This window comes from Mus musculus, chromosome 10 (assembly GCF_000001635.26).
Source record: "Mus musculus strain C57BL/6J chromosome 10, GRCm38.p6 C57BL/6J".
NCBI lineage: Eukaryota > Metazoa > Chordata > Mammalia > Rodentia > Muridae > Mus > Mus musculus.
Window position 1 is genome coordinate 117,765,017 of NC_000076.6, and position 23,052 is coordinate 117,788,068.

At 45.6% G+C, this 23,052-nt stretch overlaps 1 protein-coding gene across 2 annotated transcripts in view; it reads right to left on the reverse strand.

Moving 5' to 3' along the window:
* Nucleotides 1-23,052, reverse strand: part of Nup107 (nucleoporin 107) — a 42,116-nt gene that overhangs the window by 14,396 nt on the left and 4,668 nt on the right. For both annotated transcript variants that reach the window (XM_006513018.4, NM_134010.2), the window contains 16 exons: nt 22,777-22,895; nt 19,979-20,123; nt 16,941-17,044; nt 16,305-16,432; nt 15,662-15,710; nt 12,577-12,648; nt 12,113-12,201; nt 11,195-11,273; nt 9,440-9,553; nt 8,260-8,350; nt 8,039-8,115; nt 6,318-6,377; nt 5,360-5,505; nt 5,172-5,220; nt 1,318-1,387; nt 895-1,013 (listed from right to left, as the gene is read on the reverse strand). In XM_006513018.4, the coding sequence (XP_006513081.1) occupies nt 895-1,013; nt 1,318-1,387; nt 5,172-5,220; nt 5,360-5,505; nt 6,318-6,377; nt 8,039-8,115; nt 8,260-8,350; nt 9,440-9,553; nt 11,195-11,273; nt 12,113-12,201; nt 12,577-12,648; nt 15,662-15,710; nt 16,305-16,432; nt 16,941-17,044; nt 19,979-20,123; nt 22,777-22,779 (1,395 nt within the window). In that variant the 5' untranslated portion in view covers nt 22,780-22,895. The remainder of the gene's footprint in view (nt 1-894; nt 1,014-1,317; nt 1,388-5,171; nt 5,221-5,359; nt 5,506-6,317; nt 6,378-8,038; nt 8,116-8,259; nt 8,351-9,439; nt 9,554-11,194; nt 11,274-12,112; nt 12,202-12,576; nt 12,649-15,661; nt 15,711-16,304; nt 16,433-16,940; nt 17,045-19,978; nt 20,124-22,776; nt 22,896-23,052) is intronic.

Below are 23,052 nucleotides of genomic sequence, written 5' to 3' on the forward strand. Positions count from 1 at the left end.
CAGCCAGGGCTACACAGAGAAACCCTGTCTCGACAAAACAAAACAAAACAAAACAAACAAACAAACAAGAAACACAGAAAGGAAAGAGAAACTATTTAATTCTCACACAGGATTTATTTTGGTTCCATTAGCTTAGCTGGATACCAAGGAGGACTAATTTCTTTAAATTTGGGCAAGCAGCAGCATTCTCTGGCCATAGACTAGAATCTACAAATCACTCCCAGTGAGTTACCAAAATAGGTGAACAAATGAGATGATGCTGACGTCAGACGCCATCTAGAAAAGGCTGAGGCACACAAGGGAGTTTTCTGGAGATGGCCCACTATTCTGCATGGATTCTATGGGTGAGCTCTGAGAGGCCAGGGCCCGAGAGACTTCCTCCCAGGATTGCTTCTTGTGGCTAATATGCCTTTTCTTCTCTTTCTTCTTTTTTAAAGATTTATTTATTTTATATATGTGAGTACATTGTTGCTCTCTTCAGACACAACAGAAGGCGGCATTGGATCCCATTACAGATGGTTGTGAGCCACCATGTGGTTGCTGGGAATTGAACTCAGGACCCCTGGAAGAGCACCCAGTGTTCTTACCCACTGAGCCATCTCTCCAGCCCTACTAATATGCCTTTTCCTGCACTATTACAGACCCTGGCTTTTGGCCACAGAATAATGAGAGAGTTCCCAGAAGCCTTCAGTCTCCTCCCGCCTCCTGCCCCAACAGGAAGAGAGCGCTATAAGACCAGAGATCCGCAGGCTTTGCACTTTGTCCAATGCTGTGGTGCCTCGGCAGTGCCGCTGCAGGCCAGGTCGGGTCCCGGCAGCTGGTGGCAGGTGCTGGACTGCAAGGGGGAGGGAGGCAGGCAAAGCTCAGCTGCCCACCTTTACTTACTGTACCCACCTTGGTCTGGAGGCCTAGGGTGCGGAGAAACAGAATGAGGTGTGTCATGAAGCGGAGCAGGTGTCCGGGCAGACTGCTTCCGCTCTTGGACAGCCATTTGCTAAATTCATCCATCAAACCTACAAAGCCATCAGAGCAAAGGTTTGGCAGTGAGAAACAATCAGGGGAGAAAAGTGTCACCAAGGGCATCCCAGATCGCCTATGGTATCTGACAGGCTCACTGCCAACTCCCACCACAGGACGTGCGCCAACACGAAAAAGGGTTCAACTCAGATTTGGCCTCACAGTAACAAGTAAACGTGGTTACACGTGAGGGGTGGATGTCAGCGTGGGACTAGAGAGTCTTGTGTACCACTTCAAGAATGGCCATTTCAAACAGGCAAATGAAGAACTCAGGCGAAGTAAAATAAACCCGCATCTTACCATCAACGTCTCCCAGGATAAGGAATTTCTGAACTATATGGTAATGCTCTTGATTCTCCTCCAGAACTCTCTGAAAAAAAGTTTTACATTGCCATAAATCTTCTGCATTCGTCCTGAAGGATGTACTCACTGCTAATGTTAGCTTTTCATGGGAGACACGTCCAAAGCTAGAAAGGAAAGGCTTAGAAAGATCAAAAAAGAAAGGGAAGGACTAGGCCTTTAGGATCTATATATTCATGGCACACAAACCCAGAACTGAGCGATATCTCCCATAAAACAATCTAATCTTAGGGAGTGTAATTCTGGCTTATTATCTTTTTAAAACACCCACTTATTTATCCCGTGTGTGTGCATGCATTTGTGTATAGGCATGCATGCCACAGTGCCACTGGAGGTCAGAGGACAACTTGTGGGAGTCCATTGTGTCCAAATACCATGTAGGTCCTAGAGAGGAACTCAGCGGCCAGGCTCAGGCCGGTGTTCGCCCACACTGAGCCACTTGTGGGCCCAAACTCACTACTCTTTACATTTTATTCCTGTTTATCTTGGCATACCTAGAATGGCAAACTAGAATGGAAGGAGCCGCAGGTCTTAGACAAAACAAACGACAAGCAGCGCTATGCAAAGCCATTTGAGGTTATTTTCTTTACACCTGACACTAAGAGCAACAAAACACAACACCGTAGTCACCAGACACAGGTGAGTGAACTAGGTAACTGCCATGCTTTTCTTTTTCCTTCTCTTTTCTTTTCTTTTTTTTTAGATTTTTCGATACAGGGTTTCTCTGTATAGCTCTGGCTGTCCTGGAACCCACTCTGTAGACCAGGCTGGCCTCGAACTCAGAAATCCGCCTGCCTCTGCCTCCCAAGTGCTGGGATTAAAGGCGTGCGCCACCACGCCCAGCTGCCATGCTTTTCTTAAAAATATGTCAAAAGAAAATTTTTGTGCCAAATATATTTTCTTAGTAGTCAATTGTCTTTTAATGTTTATTTAATTTTTTTTGTATATTCAAAACATTTGTTCTATCTGGCATTTAGCTCAATTAATGGCATAGTTAAGGCTCTGACTGTTTTTCTGCCTGGACCATTTCTCTTACACTACCACCGTTTCCTGTGAAACCAAAGGCTACAGCTGTCAGATGCATACTCTGTTGTGTGTCACGGTCCCTACCCTGAGACAGTTACTTCTATTCCTGACTTGATTTTCCCTACTCATACTTTCCCAAAAAAATATTTATACAGCAGTCATAAACCCTTGGCAGAAAAAAAATACAGTAATTTCTGTACTGTACAAAGTATATTTATATAGTAATAATAATAATACCCAACAGAAAATAGTTATAGGATACGAACAAAGAATTTATAAACAAGTAGGGGCTGTAGAGACAGATCAGCAGTTAAGAGCAATGGCTGCTCTACTGGACAACCTGGGTTTGATTCCCAGCACAAAGATGGCAGCTAGTAACTATTTACTTTAATTCCAAGGGATCTAATGTCCTCTTCTTGCCATCATGGGCACTGCATGAATGTGGTACATAGACATACATGCAGGGAAAACAGCAATTGACATAAAATACAAAACTAAAACAAAATTTCTTATAGGTAAATTCACAAATAGACACAGGGGAACAAATTCAGCCCGGTTTCCTATCTACACTGATGGGCGGGCAAAACGCAAAGCACGCCATTCAGGCCTGGACTGAGTGTATAGTTTAATGGAATGCTTGTGACGGTGCCCCTTACTGCAATCTGACGCTTCTCCTGCCGTGCATGTTTTTCTTTCTTCTGTTTAGTTTTAATTGGACAGCTTGAAGGCACACTCACGGCATGCCATTAACTGATGAGCGGAGGAATCTAACTACACAGCCAAAGAGCACATTGTTGTTAACCCACAACACTGTCGGCAAGTTTAGTGCCTCACCTTAGGAGACAGCTCTAGCAGGAAGCTGACGCATCTGCACACATACACACATTCTTTATGGTACCAGAGTCTATATGAAAAGGGAAACAGAACACAACAAACACTTGCGCACCTGACTCTCCAGCACAGCATACAGCCATCGGAGAGAACAGTGGAAGAATGGCTGACAACAAAGAACAGTGACGTCTGTATAGAGAGACTGAGGAGGACCACCCTGAGGGCTAACTGAACAAAAAACTTTAAAAAATAAAATAGACATTAAAGCTAGGTATGATGGCACACCTGAAATTTCAGCACCTAGGACTCTGGGGCAGGAGGATTATCAGGAGTCTGAGGCCAGTCTGGGCTCACAAATAAGTGCCAAGCAGTTGGAGCTATTCAGTGAGAATATTCAGTTATCTCTTAAAAGAGCCAAACAAAAAGCTGGCTAAAATATAGCAAGTAACTTAGAGAGATTACCACTAAGTGGAAAGATGATCTGAACCTTTTCAACGCTGTACCTCAGCATCAGCCTAACCCTGTACCTCAGCATCCACAGAGCCTGCCTAACCCTGTACCTCAGCATCCACAGAGCCTGCCTAACCCTGTACCTCAGCATCCACAGAGCCTAACCCTGTACCTCAGCATCCAGAGCTTGCCTAACCCTGTACCTCAGCATCCACAGAGCCTAACCCTGTACCTCAGCATCCAGAGCCTGCCTAACCCTGTACCTCAGCATCGACAGAGCCTAACCCTGTACCTCAGCATCCAGAGCCTGCCTAACCCTGTACCTCAGCATCCACAGAGCCTAACCCTGTACCTCAGCATCCAGAGCCTGCCTAACCCTGTACCTCAGCATCCACAGAGCCTGCCTAACCCTGTACCTCAGCATCCACAGAGCCTGCCTAACCCTGTACCTCAGCATCCACAGAGCCTAACCCTGCACCTCAGCATCCAGAGCCTGCCTAACCCTGTACCTCAGCATCCAGAGCCTGCCTAACCCTGTACCTCAGCATCCAGAGCCTGCCTAACCCTGTACCTCAGCATCCAGAGCCTGCCTAACCCTGTACCTCAGCATCCACAGAGCCTAACCCTGTACCTCAGCATCCAGAGCCTGCCTAACCCTGTACCTCAGCATCCAGAGCCTGCCTAACCCTGTACCTCAGCATCCAGAGCCTAACCCTGTACCTCAGCATCCAGAGCCTGCCTAACCCTGTACCTCAGCATCCACAGAGCCTAACCCTGTACCTCAGCATCCACAGAGCCTAACCCTGTACCTCAGCATCCAGAGACTGCCTAACCCTGTACCTCAGCATCCAGAGCCTGCCTAACCTTGTACCTCAGCATCCAGAGCCTGCCTAACCCTGTACCTCAGCATCCACAGAGCCTAACCCTGCACCTCAGCATCCAGAGCCTGCCTAACCCTGTACCTCAGCATCCACAGTGCTTACTTGGACTTGAAGGCCATGGAGAAAGATGCAGTGTGTATGTGTTGGTATGTTTGTTTACTGTCTGGGGAAATAAGGTTGGGGTGTTTGGAAGGAGTTACGCAGGCCTTACTGGCATACATTAAAATTGTTTTATCATTATAAGTACATATATATACTAGTTACTGAAGAAGAAAAAAACAAAAAATGTTTTTCATTTTGTTTTTAGACAGGATCTCACTATATAGCCCAGCCATCTAGAAATCGCGGCAAGGATCCTGTCTCAGCCCTCTAGGTGCTAGGGCGACAATAACGACCATCAGGCCCTTTCCAATCAATATTAATTTTGAGGTCCCTTATTTCCATAGCTGTGAGGAAACGATGAGAAAGGAGATTTCCGACTTTTCTGCCTTTCAGCTACACTGAGCAACTGTGTAACATTAGCTGCACATGCTACATGGGACCGGGCTATGCTAACATCAACTTCATACACGTGACATACATGTAACAGGCTTTGTTAACACTTACCTTTTTATCAGTGGCTTGAAGTTCTTCAAAAACTTTTTCTAAGGTCCAACTTCAAAAGAGGAAAAAACAAAAAGGGACAGAGATGACCACCTGAGGAGTGCTGTGCAACCAAACTCCCTGCCGTGCGTGCGTGCAGTGACCCAGTGCAGTGCCACCATGCCTGCCTGCCTGCCGTGCGTCCCACTCACTTGGCTTCCATGTACTCTCGAGGGAGCTCCTCACTGTCATCCTGCGTCATTACTGATGTCCGAATCTCCTGCTCCACCAGGCTATCCACCATCACCCGGAAGTAGGCCCACACCGTGTCTTCCCACGTGTCACAGACTGGAAGGAGCTTTTCATCCATTCCAAAAGAGAAACATGATACAGTCAGCAAGAAAGAAAGGGAAACCAATTACCCACTGACTACAAACTTCAAAAGCCATCTTCTGATGACAGGGGACACTGAGGGGTTGAGAAATATATACCAAGTAACCTTTCTCCCAAACTAGAACTTTTGAGAAGTTTGTATGATTAAGACTTTTTCCATACCAAGTTCATAGTCACATTGTATTCTAATATCGAAGGGTATTTCAAACATCAGAGCGTGCCTCAGGACAGCCGATGGCTCTGGGGACACACACGTCTGTGGGCTTAAGGCCAAATGCACCGTCTCCGCACTGCATCTCTGCAGACTCTGGTACAGGAGTCATCAGGAAACAGGTGCTGGCATTCTCCATGTAAGCACCAAGTGCACCCCTACAATCCCACCACTGAGGAGGCCGGGGTGGGGGTGGGGTCATGAGTTCAAGGGCAGCCTGATTTACAAAGCAAGTCCCTACTCTCAAAAACCCAAATAAAAACATAAAAAAAAGAGGCAAGTGAGAGCCAGAATGAGTGATATATCAAGAAACTATAACAAAGTAACAACAGAAGCAAGCTAATAATCAAAAAACCATACAGAGAAACAAAAACCTGACAAGCACACATAAGTGGGCAGTGTCCCTCCCAGTAAGCAGGCCGTCACTCTTGTCACTGCCCTGCTGTCTGGCGGGCTCTGGCTTGGAGGCTTTTAGGAAGCAGCTCAAGTCTGCTGCACACAACTATGGACATTTAAGGATTCGGTCTCACTCCCCAGAAAGAGTTCAGCATCCCCACACTGCATACCTGCTTAAGGTTCCCACTCAGTGCCGCGTAAATCGCTCTTTCATATTTATTAAAAAGTTCCTAAAACACAACGAGCGAAAGCATTTGTGATTATTACTTCTCCGAGCGTGTGAGTCTCTTCACAATTCTTCTGGGTAGATCCTAGTCCCTTAGCTCTTAAGTGACAGGTCTAGGGCAGCAGAGAGGGCTTTTTAGTTTCACCAAATAATCTCCCCCCGACCCCCAAAAATCAACATTAAATCTCAAATACAGAGAGCACACACACAAGGCCACTGCAGTTAGGCTCTGGCCACTCAGAGTAGAGTTTTAACCTCCACAGAACCGGGTGCTCCTCCTCCAGAGGCTCAGCAGCGATGCCTTCCCATGCTGGCCTGGGGACAACGCTGAGCTTAGGAGTCACTGCTGCTTTAGGGACCCATTCCTAAGCACAGTGACAACCACAACCTTATCCCATTTCATTTTAAGGGCTCTGTCAACCGTGTGTCAGCATTTCTTGTCATCAAAGAAGCAACTCTGGAGACTCCGCTTCCACTCCTCATCCCAGGCAGCCTGTATCCCTTGGTGGCTGGGTAATCTAACAGGCCCCTCGTTACGTCTGTGACTCAGTTACATCAGTTTGCATGGCCATGCTACACTTCTTAAACACTTCCTCTCAATTTTCTGACACCCAATTCAACAAGCAAATTCCAGGGTTTAAAAAAAAAAAGTGGGCTGGTGAGATGGCTCAGTGGGTAAGAGCACCTGACTGTTCTTCTGAAGGTCCAGAGTTCAAATCCCAGCAACCACATGGTGGCTCACAACCATCCGTAACGAGATCTGACTCCCTCTTCTGGGGTGTCTGAGGACAGCTACAGTGTACTTACATATAATCAATAAATAAATCTTTAAAAAAAAAAAAAAAAAAAAAAAGTACCCTGTCTATTGCACCACTATATTAATCAACCATTTGACAGATGGAAATCTGCTTTCATTGCCACTAAGAAAAAAATTTCGTTTTCATTTCATTTCAACGTTATTACTGTGTGTGGAGTGAACACATGTGAGCCATGTGCAGAGGTCAGAGGAAAACTCTGGAGTGCGTCCTTTCCCTCCTCCCATAATGGCCGTCAGGCCTGTGCGAGCGACACTGCCTTGACTGACTGGCTGGCTCTCTGGTTGCTGTCTTTATTCACGCTCCGCATCACTGATGGCATCTTAAAGTTTTCTCGTAACCCCACTCACCCACAAACCCTGTGAGATCCTGTGCGATCCTTCAGTCCGTGGTGACTTTAGGAATGTGTTCCTCCTGTCACACAGGGCTGGTTCTTTCTTTAGGAGCTTTCTACCCAGCCTCACAGACCTCCTACAGCTCTAGCTTCCCACCCTAGGCAAGCACCTTTAACTCCTTGAGTTTTTAATCCTCAACCTCCCAAATCTATGAAGTTTTAAGAAGTTAAGTGTGCTGGCCTCTGAGGAGCGGCTGAGGCTGTGGTCCTGGTCTTCTCTGTGTTCATGTGCTTCGTTCTCATGTGTGTGTCTTGTGCCTCTGCTGCACAGGAACCTTTACCTCTTAGTCCCTCACGTCTGAACAATTCTGCTAAGTCATCAAGCCCATTCCTAACTTGACTACAGCCTCTTTCCATGCTACGATGAACATTCATAGCTCTTCAGCGCACCATCAGCACCATCATTTAATTAAACCGGATGGAAAACAAGCCTCAGCGAGTATTTCATTATCTTACATCTTCAGCCATTCTCCAGCAACTAATCTTCCAGATGCGTCTATATGGATTCCCTTCAACAGGTTCTAGCTCTGTCCCTACAAAACAGTAAAGGGAAAGTCACCATTTAGAATGAAGCATTTCAGTTACCCCTAGAAGGAAAGGCTGCCATTCGCTAACTAACACTGGCACACAGAGCTAACCACCTCCATACCCAGCTCTCAGACTAGAACCCAGCATACCTCCATTAACATTAGGGTCATGGTACAGTTTCCAGCCTTCCAGGGTTGCAGCTCGCCATGCTTGCCCACACCGTTTACAGAGCCGTTGTGCCTTCAGAAACCAAAAGGGACTGTTAGTGATGTCATTGGTGTAGGCCTGAAAAGCACCGTGCTTTGTCGTAAAGCAAACCCAGTATGTCAAGACTAGCTACCAAGCAGAAGCAATGTCACAGGGGATGACAGAGGCAACTGGCAATGGTGTCCCACTTTATGGCTGAGGCTGGTCCCTGTTTGTTTTGTCAGGGCTGGGGATCAAACCTGGGCTTCACACACGTGAGGCAAGCACTTTACCAACTGAGCTATATCCTGAGCACCTTATTTTTCTAATAATCCCTTCTTTCTTCATGTTAGGCTTGCAAATAGGATTCTATGGCACTCACTCACTAGCATGGAATTTTACTAAAAATAAATGGATTGGATTGGACCCTTGCTTATGGAATAAAAAGCTATTATAAAAGAAAAAAAATCTCAGGGCCGGGTGGACCCTTGTTTATGGAATAAAAAGCTATTATAAAAAAAAAAATCTCAGGGCCGGGTGGACCCTTGCTTATGGAATAAAAAGCTATTATAAAAAAAAAATCTCAGGGCCGGGTGTGGTAGCGCACACTTTTAATCCCAGCACTCAGGAGGCAGAGGCAGGTGGATTTCTGAGTTCAGGGTCAGCCTGGTGGTCTACAAAGTGAGTTCCAGGACAGCCAGGGCTACACAGAGAAACCCTCTCTCGAAAAACCAAACCAAACAAACAAAACCCCCACCTGTATAATGAGATCTATCACTCATTTAATCCTCTGACATTGCCTTAAATTCAGCAACCAGGAGAATGTGAGAGACATCGCAGTCTCGAGTGTGTAAGGAGCATCACCCAGTGTCCTGCTTAAGCACGAGGAGAGAGGAGGCTGGGACCAGAGTATCCAGTGCGGCTCTCAAGGGAGTAAGGCAAAGTCTGGGCTGCTGAAGAATCTGCTAAGAGCTCTGGAAACAAGAGGGCACCGCTCAGAAGTCACAGCCCTGTGTTCTACTAGGAACTGCCACGGGGTAGAGCAGGCCACTGGAGGGGACCTCAGCACTGACGCTGCACAGCCAGCCAGTCAGAGGCTCTCTGAGACCACTGGACCGTGGTGGGCAGGGTCCGGGCACTCACCTCCTCTGTCATGCCAGCACGGATGAGCGTGAAGAGGTACTTCAGCAGTCTGACCTCGTCCTCTCTGTCCAGATCGTCGAGTGGCAACTTCTGTCTAATGGGAGCGTCTGGGTCCTGTGAAAAACAGCCCCCACTATCGATACATATTCAGAATATACAGACACTGAATGCTTTGGTGTAGTCATTATTTTCTACCTTAGCGGATCATGCATACGGTGCTAGGGATCCAGTTGGCATAGCTCTACTGATGAGATCTTAAGCTACAATGCTGGCCCTACGTGCTCCTACACGCATCATAAAACCACGTGACATGGTGAATCTATATGGCATGTACATACAGAAGTAAATGACTTTAAGATCTAGCTAATAAAGAGAGTGAAGGGTTCCTAACAGGCCCATTTGTCTGCTGATCCCCCACCTCAAACAGATTTTGTTGACCCAATAGAGTATGTGCCTAGAGAGCTAAGCTCAGGATCCCATTACCCTAGCCCAGCTGGGAGAGATAACGCTGTGTTATTTCAGCTTATTCCCTCACTGTATAGAATAGACCTAGAAAATGAACAGACACAAAGAAAAACCTGAAGGACTGGGACTAGAAAACATGGCCCCTCTGAGAACACAGGGCAGGAGAGCTCACTAACCTCCATTTGAGACTACTCCCAGGTAAAACACAGAAGGAGCTGGAGGTGTAGCTCAGGGGTGGAGAGGCTATGTACAGGGGCTCTGTCCTCAGCAGAGTAAAACACAACCAAACACAACACCCAGCCCTTCAAAAACAACAAAGCCAACTGCATAGCAGTCACTAATGAACAAGTAAAAGTATCCCAGAGCACTCAGAAGGCAGGGGGAGGACCTCAAGTTCAAAGCCAGCCTGGTTCACTGTCTCTGTCTGTCTGTCTGTCTGTGTGTGTGTGTCTCTCTCTCTCTCTCTCTCTCTCTCTCTCTCTCTCTCTCACACACACACACACACACACAAAATCAAAGCAGTTAAGCAGTTCTGTTCGTCTTGCAGAACACTGGAGTCTGGGTCCCAGTACCCAGGATGGGTGGCTCACACTGCCTGTAACCCCAGGTGGCTCAGGGCCTCTTGTGCTTTGTGCAGGCACCTGTACTCACAAGTGCACGTGTCCCCACACAAATATACATATGCACAAATAAAAATAAATCTTGAAAAACACAAATTTCCACAGAATTTCTAAAACATTCCTCTTACGTACGATGTTTGTGTTTTTGAGCATTTAGTGACAAACAGCCCACACAATTACAATGAGAGTCAAACAAAAATGACTTTAATGTGGCTAAAGAAAGGATATTTCTTATCTTTAAAGTCAACCTTCATTTCCAAAAACACTTACTGTCCTGGCTAGTTAATTGACACAAGCTCCAATCATCTGAAAGGAGGGAACTTCAGCTGAGGAAAGCCCCACCCACCCCACATCCAGCTATAGGACATTTCCTTAATTAGTGATTGATGGGGAGAGCTCCGCCCATTGTGGGTAGGGCTACCCCAAGGCTAGTGATCCTTGGTTCTATATGAAAGTGGGCTGAGCAAGCCATGGGAACCCTCCATGGTGTCTGGTGTCTGCATCAGCTCCAGCCTCCAGATTCCTGTCCTGTGTGAGTTCCTGTCCTGACTTCCTTCAGTGACGAACTGTGATGTGGAAGTGTAAGCTGAATGAACCCTTTCCTCCACTCCCCAGTGGCTCTGACCATGGTGTCTCATTACGGCAACAGTTACGCTAACTATGAACTTACCAGTTCGGTGACCAGAGGCCGGGTACTTCCCATGTGAGACAGTAGCTGCCGCTGCTTTAAGGAGTGGAGGGTATTTTCCCTGAAGAAAGAAACGCCAGTTTTCTAAAGGGGCAATCTGAATGCTATTTTTTTCTAGATAACAACAACAAAACAAAACCACACCCCACAAAAGTACACCAGTGTGTTCATAACAAGGGCAAAAAACCAATAACAAAAGCAGAAAAATGCACAAAGAAAAAGAAGCCAGCAAGGGAGTTTGCCTCAGATGGAGGAGGCCGGTGAGCTCACTCTCATGCTTGGTGGCCAATCACAGCCTGCGTCTGTAAGTCTTTGCCTTTCACTGTGTTATCTGTGTAGTCCTGGATGGTCGGGGCCTCGCTCTGCGGACCGGCCTGCTGGCATAGCCCCAACTCTCCCGCCTCTGCCTCCTGGTGCGGGAACCGAAGGTACATGCCACCACACCCGTCAGTCCCCGTTTATTTTCAGTATTTAAAAACAAGTAAAGCCCAGAAGATGGGGCTGGAGTTCCAGGAGGCTGTAGAGCATCCAGCATGGGTGCTGAGAATGGAGCTCAGGCTCTGGGACAGCACAGGCACTCTTAACCACTGAGCATCTCCCTGGATGCCCTCTTATTTTCTCTTTTGTTTGAGACAGGGTCTCTCTAGGTAGCACTGGCTGGCATAGACCTCAAGAGATGCCTCTGCCTCCCCTGGGATTACAGGTGTGCTCTACCACCTCCTGGCCATCTCCCAACTCCTATATTAAAGGTGTGTATCACCATGCCTGGCTGTATATGTATTCTTAAAAAAATTATTGATAGGGGCTGGAGAGATGGCTCAGTGGTTAAGAGCACTCACTGCTCTCACAGTGGACTTAAACATTCTTAAGAGAAAATAATAGGAAGGCTCGGTAACTTACCAATACACTGATTTTGCATAAAACTCAATATTGTCCGAGAATTCTCCGATTTCATCTTTGGCAATACTCTCTAGCCAATCTACCACCAACTAAGAAACAAACAAAATAAGAAAGACCACTTTAGCTCTGAAATGTTTTATTTTTGGTAATCCTTCCACCCTGAATCTGAAGATTCTGATATCAAATAACTATTTCCAACCATGGTTTTTACCTTATTAAATAAACAACATACAACAATAAATAGTCTTTCCTAAAGGACTAATGCTATTTTTAGTCTATCCTTGGAAACAGAAAGGTTGTTATTTAAAAGTTACAGAACAACATTCCAAATTTCTTTTAGTTACAAATAAGAAAAAAAAGTGGGTAAAAAGAAAATTAAAAAAAAAAAGATTTGAGGTTAAAAAAAGTCTTTTGCCTTTTCTCCATGACTCTTTAAAGAAATAATTTAAGAATTCCGGCCGCACCTGGCTCTGCCGGACCAGTGAGTCCCTCTGAAACAGCGTTTCCACAACCATCTTCTCGCTGGCATTAATACCCTGTGACAGAGACGGGAAGGAGAGGGAAGAGAAGAGGACGCTCTCAGATGACTTCAAAACCAATGAGCACCTTTAACATCTGTGTAGTATTTGCTTTACGGGGCCTTCCCTATCTCTCTCTTTTATTTTTAGTCAGGATCTCACTGTGTAGCCCTGGCTGGCCTGGAGCCCACAGAGACTGGCCATCTCCCAGCTCCGATATTAAAGGTGTGCATCACCATGCCTGGCTGTATATGTATTCTTAAAAAATTATTGATAGGGGCTGGAGAGATGGCTCAGTGGTTAAGAGCACTCACTGCTCTCACAGTGGACTCAAGTTCAAATCCCAGCACCCACATGGCAGCTCTCAACTGCCTGTAACTCCAAGATCTGACACCCCACACAACCTATGTGAAGGTAAAAGGCCAATGCACATTCAAAAACAACACGAACTGAAAAACACACAAGATACAAAACAAACAAACAAAACAACAAACTAAGACTGAAAATGACTTGTGAAGTCAGGCAGTGGTGATCGCACTTTCATCATCGCATCTCTGCGTCAGAGGCGGGCAGATAGAGCTCGTGAGATCGAGGCCAGCCGGGTTTCAGGCCAGCCAGGGCTACATAGAGAAACTCTGTATTGAAAAACCTAAATAAATAAGTAAATAAATAAATAATTAAATTTAAACTATACATTGTTTACTTTTTACCCAAAAATTCAGCTTGTTATACTTGGAATTTTAAAATTCTGTCTGTGAGCTGGGACGCAGCTTAGCACAGTGTTGGCCTGACATGAACAAGCCTGAGTCCACCCCACATCTCCTATTCCACAGACATAAGGGAAATGCACGCAGGCACACGGAGAGAAGGAAAGGACGGCTGGTTGCCGTATGGTGGTGCACGCCTGTGATCTCAGCAGCAGAAAGGTTGATGCAGTAGGGGTGCCAAGAACCCCAGTCAAGGCAAGACCTATCCTCAAACTAACAAACAAACATGGCTCCATCTCCAATTACACAGCGGGTTGGTTGGAGTCATGTTACCATGACAAGATACTTTCACTTAAAACAGCAGAAGTTAATAGGCAATAAAACCAAGGTGCTTGAAACTGACCTCAAAGCTAGGTGAGGGGCACACGCCTGTAATCCCCGTATTTAAGAGGCTGAGGCAGGAGGCTTAGAGTATGAAGTCTCTCGGCTACACAGTAATACCTGGCTAAAAACAAAAGCAGAGGCTGAAGACATTGCTCAGTCGTTAGAAGCACGGATTGCTCTTGCAGAGGACCAGGGTTCAATTCCCGGCATCCTATGAGGCTCACAACCTAACTTCAGTCGGAGGGGATTCAGCTGTGACCCTCCTGTGACCTCAGCAAGCATCAGACACTCAGGCCAACACATAAATCTCAATTTTTTTTACTTACTTATGACACCAGTGTAACAGAGCCCTTGGTTAGCTCTAGTAACACTGTGCCTTCTGAGTGGACACATGCTTTAATATCTAGAATACAATACTGGGTCTGGAGAGAGGGCTGAGCAGTGAAGGTCACTGGCTGCTCTTCTAAAGGACATGAGGTTGATTTCCATCATCCACCCACACGGGGGCTCCTAACTGTCCACCGGAACTCTAGTTCCAGGGAATTCTCAGGCACACACGTGGTACACAGACATATATGCTGGTAAAACACTTTCATAAAGTGATAAAATTTGGAGCTGTGCCTACACTAGACCTTATTTCAGAAACTAAAACCAAAACCAGGGAGGGGCTGGGGTGTCTCTGGGGTAGGAGAGAGCCAGCAGCAGCCTGACTCCTTGAAGGCATTGCTGTCACAGACAGTTTTGCTCATCCTTCAGTGAACAAATTAATGTGCACATTCTTCAACAAAAAACATATACCAAAAAAAACCAACCCTTTTTTCTTGAACTTGTTCTGAAGAACTTGCATAATCCTATAGATGAAGATTATATGAGGATGCTATAGAAATATACCACAGACCTTAAAGTCTTAAATAGTGTGCCTAATAAAATCAAGAAGTACATATAGGAATACCACATGGCCCATCTTTACAGAAATAATGTAGTATTAGGAAAGCTATCATTACAATCCACGATGACGATAAACTACAGAAAGTTGTTAACAGAAGCTAAAAGAAACAAAACCCCAAAAGACCACTGACCGTTTCCAGTCTCCTTCCAACTGTCAGCAAACAAACTTCCTTTCTTAACAGTAACCAAGAATTTACATATTAAAATGAGACAGTTGCCTCCAAAATAGAGAAGTAAAATAGTCTATAACAGTTAAGATGCAATTATATCTTCACATACACATAACAATAAGAGGTTAGGGGGACAGGAAAAAAGATAACCCCATATAAAATTACTATTGCTGACATACAGATTTATTACTAATGAATCTTTAAAAAGCAAAACAAAAAGCCATGTGCTGGGATGTGGCGCAGCTGGCAGAGATGCCTGGCATTCATGAGGCCTGACTGGGTGCCGTCTGCTCCCTCATAATCCCGGCAGTTCTGACCCGACAGACAGGTCTAGGCCAGTTTATACTTCAGAGGCCAGTTTATACTTCAGGAGACTCTCAGAAAATGCCCAATAGTAAATAAATAAATAAAACCAATATAAGATGTGTGGTGTGATGGCGTATATCTATAATCTCAGCACTCAAGATGGGGAGACAGAAGGGTGGTGACTTTGAGGCCATCTGGACTACAAAAACCACACCCTGTCTCAAAAAAGGGAAAAGAAAAACAGAACAAATGACTCAAGAGTAATTTGATTATGTGTGTATGTATAAAAATACACAGAAAACATCTGATAGGATGTTAATCCAAGTTATTACGTTAAATAATTTGAGGGATAAAAAGAACTTTTACCCATAACTATAAACATTTGATTACTTTGAACATCATCTCTGTACTTGTAAATCTTTTTTAATGGGGAAATGCAAATGGAGGGTTGAAAAATCAAATCTGTAAAGCGTAATGGAAAAAACCTGTGACGGAAAAAATTCATAGAAAACTTACAGCAATTGCAAACATATTTTCCTCTTCTAATGAAGACTGTATTCTGTCTCTGGGGAAAAGAACACAAATGAAAAAGCTTTACTTTACACAAATGCATGAAGCCACCTGGTAAGCTGTCCCACACTCTGTGGTGTGACGGCGTAGAAACCAATGAGATGCAGTGGGCTCCATCATCACCTTTAATGAAGGAAGTAAGCAGTAACTACATCATCACTCCAGTACCAAGACCCGAGCACAAAGGGCAACCACTACTGTAGCCTGAAGGCACCCCCAAAGGAACGTACCTTTTCATATAGCATAATTAAGCAAATCTTTCAGTATTGCATAATAAAACCCCAAACCACCAGGTCTCTTTCTTCCCTTACTTTCTGGAGCCCAGGCTCGCCTAGGCCTCCTGGGATCACACGGGTGTTGTGCTTTGTCTGGCTATGGACTGGTAAGTTTGTAGCTCCCAGTTTTATGACCTGATGGCCCCTCTTCCTCATAACATACTCTCCACACCTCAAGTATTAGGAATGATAAATCCCAAGATCAGCAAACCTATGCTGAGGCTACCCCTCATTAACACTGAATTCATCTGCCGAACTGGCTTATTAGCTTCTGTTCGTCTCACTTAGGAGTTGTGAGCTCTACAGAAAGTTACCTGTACAAAGAGGCGAGCAGCCTCCATGTGACCATCTCCTGTTGGAGAAGCCAGAGCATACTGGCCGTCTTGGAAAACTTCTGCAGTCCAGGCGTTGCGCGGCTCACTATTTTACTGAGGATATTCACCTACGGGAAGAACACAGACATAAGAGGCTGCTTGCCTACCACTCTCAGTTGCCTGTGTGGCTAACACTTTATTTGCTTGGCTGCTTCCCAAGCCAATATTCCGCTTATTCTCACACATGACCATTTTCTGAAGTTCTGTTCCTTGCTTTATAAATAGCACTTTTAGGTTCACTGCAAAACTGAATGAAAGCTAGAGAACCCACCATTCCTGCTCCCACATCCGCACGGACGCCCTCCCTCACTATCGGCATCTCGCAGTAAGGGTGCGTCTGTCACTCCTGTCAGGGATGGCCTCCTGGATCTGCCCTGCTGCCCCCACAGCCATGGCCCTGGTGTGCGGGGAATCTGAACTCAGGCCCCCATGCTCGCAGACTCAGACGTTTTCTCACTAAGCTGTCTCTCTAGCCTCAGACTTTCTTTTCTAAGGAGCAGATTTCTTTTTTTCTCCAAAGAGACAAGAAAACTCCAAGCACTTAAGCTGACCAAACATAGGACAGAATTCACTTACCTGACTACCACAAATATTTTCATATTCTTCTACGAGATCAAAGACTGTGGTTGAAGAGTGCTTCAAGAAAGAGTGCAGGAAATCAGAGAACATGCTCATGGATGCTAAAACACAGGGAGCAAGGGAGCACCACGTCAGTTCCATACACTAACACATTCTATTGCACCAAAGCCACCAAGGTGACTACACATCTTTCCCTCCTTCCATAACTGTATTTGTAAGAACTAGTGACTTGGAGAGACAGTTGGCTCAGTGGTCAAGAGCACAATGCTCTTGTAGAGGAGCCAGGTTTGGTTCCCAGTACCCACACCACACAAAAGCTCACAACCACCCACCATCACTCCAGTTCTAGGAAAGCTGATGGCTCCTTCTGCACACCAAGAGCACCAGGCACTCACATGGTGCACGTCTACACATCCAGGCAAAGTACCACACACAGTACATTTTTTAAAAACCTTTACTCCTGCCTCCACCTCTAAAATGTGGGATTACAGAAGTGTGCTACTGTGCTAGGGGCCTCAGTATGTTCAAATGTGAATCTCTCAATCTCTCAATCTCTCTCTCTTTCACACACACACACACACACACACACACACACACACACACACACACACACACACTTTTTGGGAGGCTTACAAGATGGCTTTGGCTGGCCTCGAACTTTCTCTATCTACCAGTCACTCTGAGACCTCAAACTCAGAGGTCTGCCTCTGCTTCTGCCTGCTGAGTGCTGGGACTGAATGCATGTGTCACCACAGGCATCAGCGAGTTACTGCATTTTACTGATGGTGTTTTGTTTCTTTAGGTCTCATGTGGCCCAGGCTGCCACAATTTTGCTATACAGCCAAGGCTAGCCTTGACCCCTTAGTCTTGAACTTCACATGGCGAGGTTACTGTGGGCCACTGCCTTCACCTTGACTTAGCCGGGCTGCCCCGCCTGCCCCGCCTGCCCCGTCTGCCCCGTCTGTTCCGCCTGCCCTGCCTGGCAGTGTTGGGGCACTTTCATGTGTGGACTGCCACTGTCAGCCTTCACTGGAGAAGCGTCCTCTGCTGGCTTTCCACTGAACTGATGATGACCTGTTGTTGAGTTATAAAAACTGTTCTGCGTGGTGCTTTAAGACAAAGTCTCACTGTAGCCCAAGAGAACCTTGAACTCACAGTGATGCTTCCGCCTCAGCATCCAGATTTATACAGGCGTGAGATACACCTAAGTTAGGAATCTTTTATACATTTCGAATATTAGCTCTGTATTAGTTGTACACATTTGCATCAACTGCCTTTTACTCTATGAATTTTATACTAATATACAAATTAAAATTTATATAATCCCGTTTGCATATTTTTAGTTTTCTTACATCTTTTTTTGGGGGGACGGGATAGGGACAGGGTTTCTCTGTGTAGCCCTGGCTGTCCTGGAACTCACTTTGTAGACCTGGCTGGCCTTGAACTCAGAAATCCGTCTGCCTCTGCCTCCCAAGTGCTGGGATTAAAGGCGTGCGCCACCACGCCTGGCATGTCTTACATCTTTTTAAAGAACCAAAAGTATGCACTAGATAGAATTTTCTGTATTATCAATTATTATGGGAGGGGAGGTATTTTAGACCATCTGAACTATATTTTAAGTGTATCACAACAAGGTAACTTTGAGTTAGAATGGGTAATAATAATAGCATGGTCTACAGGGAGTGGGGGCAGACATTCTACTCTTATCCATATAATACTTGAGGCTGTATCTTTAAAGGGAACTGCCATACCTTTCCGTATCTTTAAGCGGAAACCATTTCTGAGTCACGCAACACACGTATTACTTAGGAATACTACACTCACTGGCTGCTCATCATCTGCGCTAGTTATGAGGATGGTAAGAATGCCGCACAGGGACGCTCGGCACAGACCTACACTCAAATGACATTTCCCACAGGGGAAGAGGGATAACCAACCAAACCAGCGAGTCATAATAGTGCCTGAAAATCAAGTGAAAAATCAAGATCATTGCATATCAAGAATGTTAGATTCAAATCTAAACCTAAAGAAACCGAGGCTCTTCAAGTGAAGAAAAACAAAAGATGGGAGCTGGCTAACAATCTGACAGTCTGCTGTTTACATTAAAATGGCAAGATACTATTCAAAATGAGTGCCAAGACAAAGCCCTCAATCTTCTCAAGACACACTGTAAAATAAAAACATTTAAAAGCTAAAACACTAACCCTCAGATATCGGGGCTGGAGAGATGGCTCAGCAGTTAAGAGCACTGGCTGCTCTTCCACAGACCGCAACTCAACCCCAGCATCCACCATCTGTAACTCTAGGAGATGACACAATGCCTCTTCTGGTCTCCACAATAGTAGGCACGCAACGGGTGTGCAGACACACAGATAGGCAAAACATCCAAACGTATTTAAAAACGGCCGTGATCAGTAGCTTATCAAAAATATAGTAGAGGAGGACAACCAAGCAGGATGGGGATGGGAAGGGGTGACCTGCAAGCCAAGCAGAGAGGCAGGCCTTTTAACACCTAAGCTGGCAACACCTTCATCTTAGACTTCTAGAATCTAGAATTTTGAAATAAAAATACTTTTTTTTTTTTTTTTTGGTTTTTCGAGACAGGGTTTCTCTGTATATCCCTGGCTGTCCTGGAACTCACTTTGTAGACCAGGTTGGCCTCGAACTAAGAAATCTGCCTGTCTCTGCCTCCCAAGTGCTGGGATTAAAGGCGTGCACCACCATCGCCCTGCTTAAAAGTACTTTTTAACTTACATCACTCCACACACACACACACACACACACACACACACACACACACACACACAGAAAGAGAAAGAGAGTGAGTTGTTGAAACAGAGGTCTACTATGTAGCACTGGCTGGCAGGAAATTGCTAGGAAGATTAGATCAACCTCAAACCCCCAGAGCTCCATCTGCCTCTGCCTCCCAAGCGCTGGATTAAAAGCTTGTACCACTACGAGAAATCACATCGTGCTGATATACAGGAACAGGTTTCCTTGATCTCACTGAATGACTAAGTCCCAAAGCTGCCTACCAGCCTCTCCAGGGTCGTCTTCCCGTAGCATGACAGTACTTAGGTTCACATCCTCGGTCATACTATGATGCTCTGTGTTTGTGTAGAGCCCTAAACGCTGGGATGAGAATGCAGCTGCCCAGTTGCTGTCATCAAGATTAGTCACCTTAAAAAAAAAAAAGGAAAGCAATAAAGCCACTGTTATTAAATAAATTACTACTGAATGAAGTTTTTTCCACCTTTTATGATTTTCGTTTTTAAAAGACCGTGAGCTACAGTTTTCTTTAACTTGCCTTTTATGTGTTTGTATTGCCTGAATGTGTGCCTATGCACTACTTATGTGCACATGCTCACAGAGGCCAAAAGAGAATACTGGACCCCTGGGGCTGGAGCACTTGTGAGCTGCCATGTGGTGCTGGGAATTGAACCAGGATCCTCCAGACAAGAAGTCAGTGCTCTTAACTGCCAGTCCTGGCTGGGCAGTGGTGGTGCACACCCTTAATCCCAGCACTTGGGCGGCAGAGGCAGGTGGATTTCTGAGTTCGAGGCCAGCCTGGTCTACAGAGTGAGTTCCAGGACAGCCAGGGCTATACAGAGAAACCCTGTCTCGAAAAAAAAAAAAAAAAAAAAAAAAAAACCCACCCTGAGAATTATTCTCTTAGCTTTAAAACCTTCCTGTGTTACGAAGGCCCCGGGCCGCCCTCGCCCACCTCCAGTGTACTATGTTGCTGAGAATGGCCTGGCACTCCTGACCCTCCTGCCTCTATCTACTGAGTGCTGGGATATCGGGCAATATCACACTGAGACCCTGGCTTTGAGTCCCAAAAGGAAAAAAAGGAGATGGATTTAAGCACTAACAAAGCAAGGTTAAAGGCAAAACTACTGTCCAGTAGAACCTACTTTAGGTAACTTCATTGGTGCATCAAAATCTCCCCGAGTACACAACAAACCACAGTGTCTAAGACAGAACCACTCGGATTTGGATTCAACATGCCTTAAGAGTTACTAATACGGGCCAGGCGTGGTGGCGCACGCCTTTAATCCCAGCACTCAGGAGGCAGAGGCAGGCGGATTTCTGAGTTCGAGGCCAGCCTGGTCTACAGAGTGAGTTCCAGGACAGCCAGGGCTACACAGAGAAACCCTGTCTCGAAAAACCAAACAAACAAACAAAAAAAGAGTTACTAATACAGCACCCTTGTCTCTGCTAGTTGGTTTTCTTTTAGTAGTCAGGTAAAGCCACCTGCACTATAGCTATGTGACTACGTAGCGATGTAACTATGTAGCGGTGACTACGTAGCAATGTAACTACTTAGCAATGTAACTACTTAGCGATGTAACTACGTAGCGATGTAACTATGTAGCGATGTGACTACATAGCGATGTAAGGCTTCTTGTGCTGTTTTCAGCACCGCATCATAGTGGCTCCTAGAGCGCCTCATCCTTCCCTACAATGTTCTCCTGTCTTGAGGAGAAAAACCCACCTTAGAGTCTCCGGTACTTTCACCCCACAGACCACACGCCATCAAATGCGGAGAAGAGGGCTTTCCTTACAACAGTAAAGAATCAACCGAGAGCAGACACAGGCAGGTCCCTCAATTCAATCCAGCTGGATCTTCCCTACGTCAGACCGCAGGGGCAGGCAGTCGCAGTCCTCCTTACAATGTCTACGCTGGCTGTTCAGACCTCTGCACTCTGGGTTTGAGGTGAGTCAGATGTCCACTCTTCCACACGTCCCTCCCCAAGCCCCAGCTCTAGGGTGACGGTGGTGCCACCTCCAGCTTTTGCATTACTGCTGGGATCTGAACTCGGGCCTCACGCTTGTGAGGCACGAAGTTTACCCTGCCGCCTTCTTTGTATTTTAAAACAGCTGGGGGTTATGTGGCACTCGCCTTTAATCCCAGCGCTCAGGAGGCAGAGGCAGACGGATCTCTGAGTTCAAGGCCAGCCTGGTCTAGAGAGCAAGTTCCAGGACAGCCAGGGCTACACAGAGAAACCCTGTCATAAAACAAAGAAGCCAAAACCAACCAATCAACTAACAAGCAAGCAAAAGAAAAACAGAGCTTGGCTTTAACGCCATCCATGGTTTTAGAATACATTTCGTTTGGTCAGCAAACAGTGGACTCTGGTGTTTGGCCCAAGTCTAAACATTACTACTGTCACCTTCCTTCTGTAACATGACATAGTCTAACAGTAATTTTTTTTCAAATGTCTAACCAATGATATCACTCTACACAACCTGAAATTATTTTCACGATGAATATAACTTTAACTTTCTTTTTTATTTATTTATTTTTGTTTGTTTTTCGAGACAGGGTTTCTCTGTATAGCCCTGGCTGTCCTGGAACTCTGTAGACCAGGCTGTCCTCGAACTCAGAAATCCACCTGCCTCTGCCTCCTGAGTGCTGGGATTAAAGGCATGTGCCACCACGCCCTGCTTGCTTGCTTGCTTGCTTTCTTGCTTTCTTTCTTTTAAAAAAAAGGACTTATTTATTTATTATATGTAAGTACACTGTAGCTGATTTCAGACACACCAGAAGAGGGCGTCAGATCTCATTTCTGATGGTTGTGAGCCACCAAGTGGTTCCTGGGATTTTTGAACTCAGGACTTTCGGAAGAGCAGTCAGTGCTCTTACCCGCTGAGCCATCTTACCAGCCCTAAAAGTCTTTTAATTTAAGTTAAAAGTTATGGGGGCTGGACACCCTCTTCTGGAGTATCTGAAGATAGCTACAGTGTACTTATGTATAATAATAAATAAATCTTTAAAAAAAAAAGACTTTTAAGTGCCTTTAAGTATTAAAGTGCATTTATTTATACATACCATAGAAAGATTTCCCAAGTACCCAGAAGACTGTGTGTGCCGGGGAGACCTCCCTTCCGTTCCAAGAATGTAGGAAATATCCGGGTGTCTCAGTAGGCTTCGGCTCGATGGAGTAACAACTGTGAGTGGAAGGTCAGAACACTGTCAACACAAAGCACGGAGCCAAGCAACAGAATCTAAGCTTCCAGGGAGCGGGAAGACGGCTCAGTTGGTACAAGCATTGTACCAGATGCTTGCTCATTGTACAAGCATGAGAACTGAGTCTGAGCCCTAGCA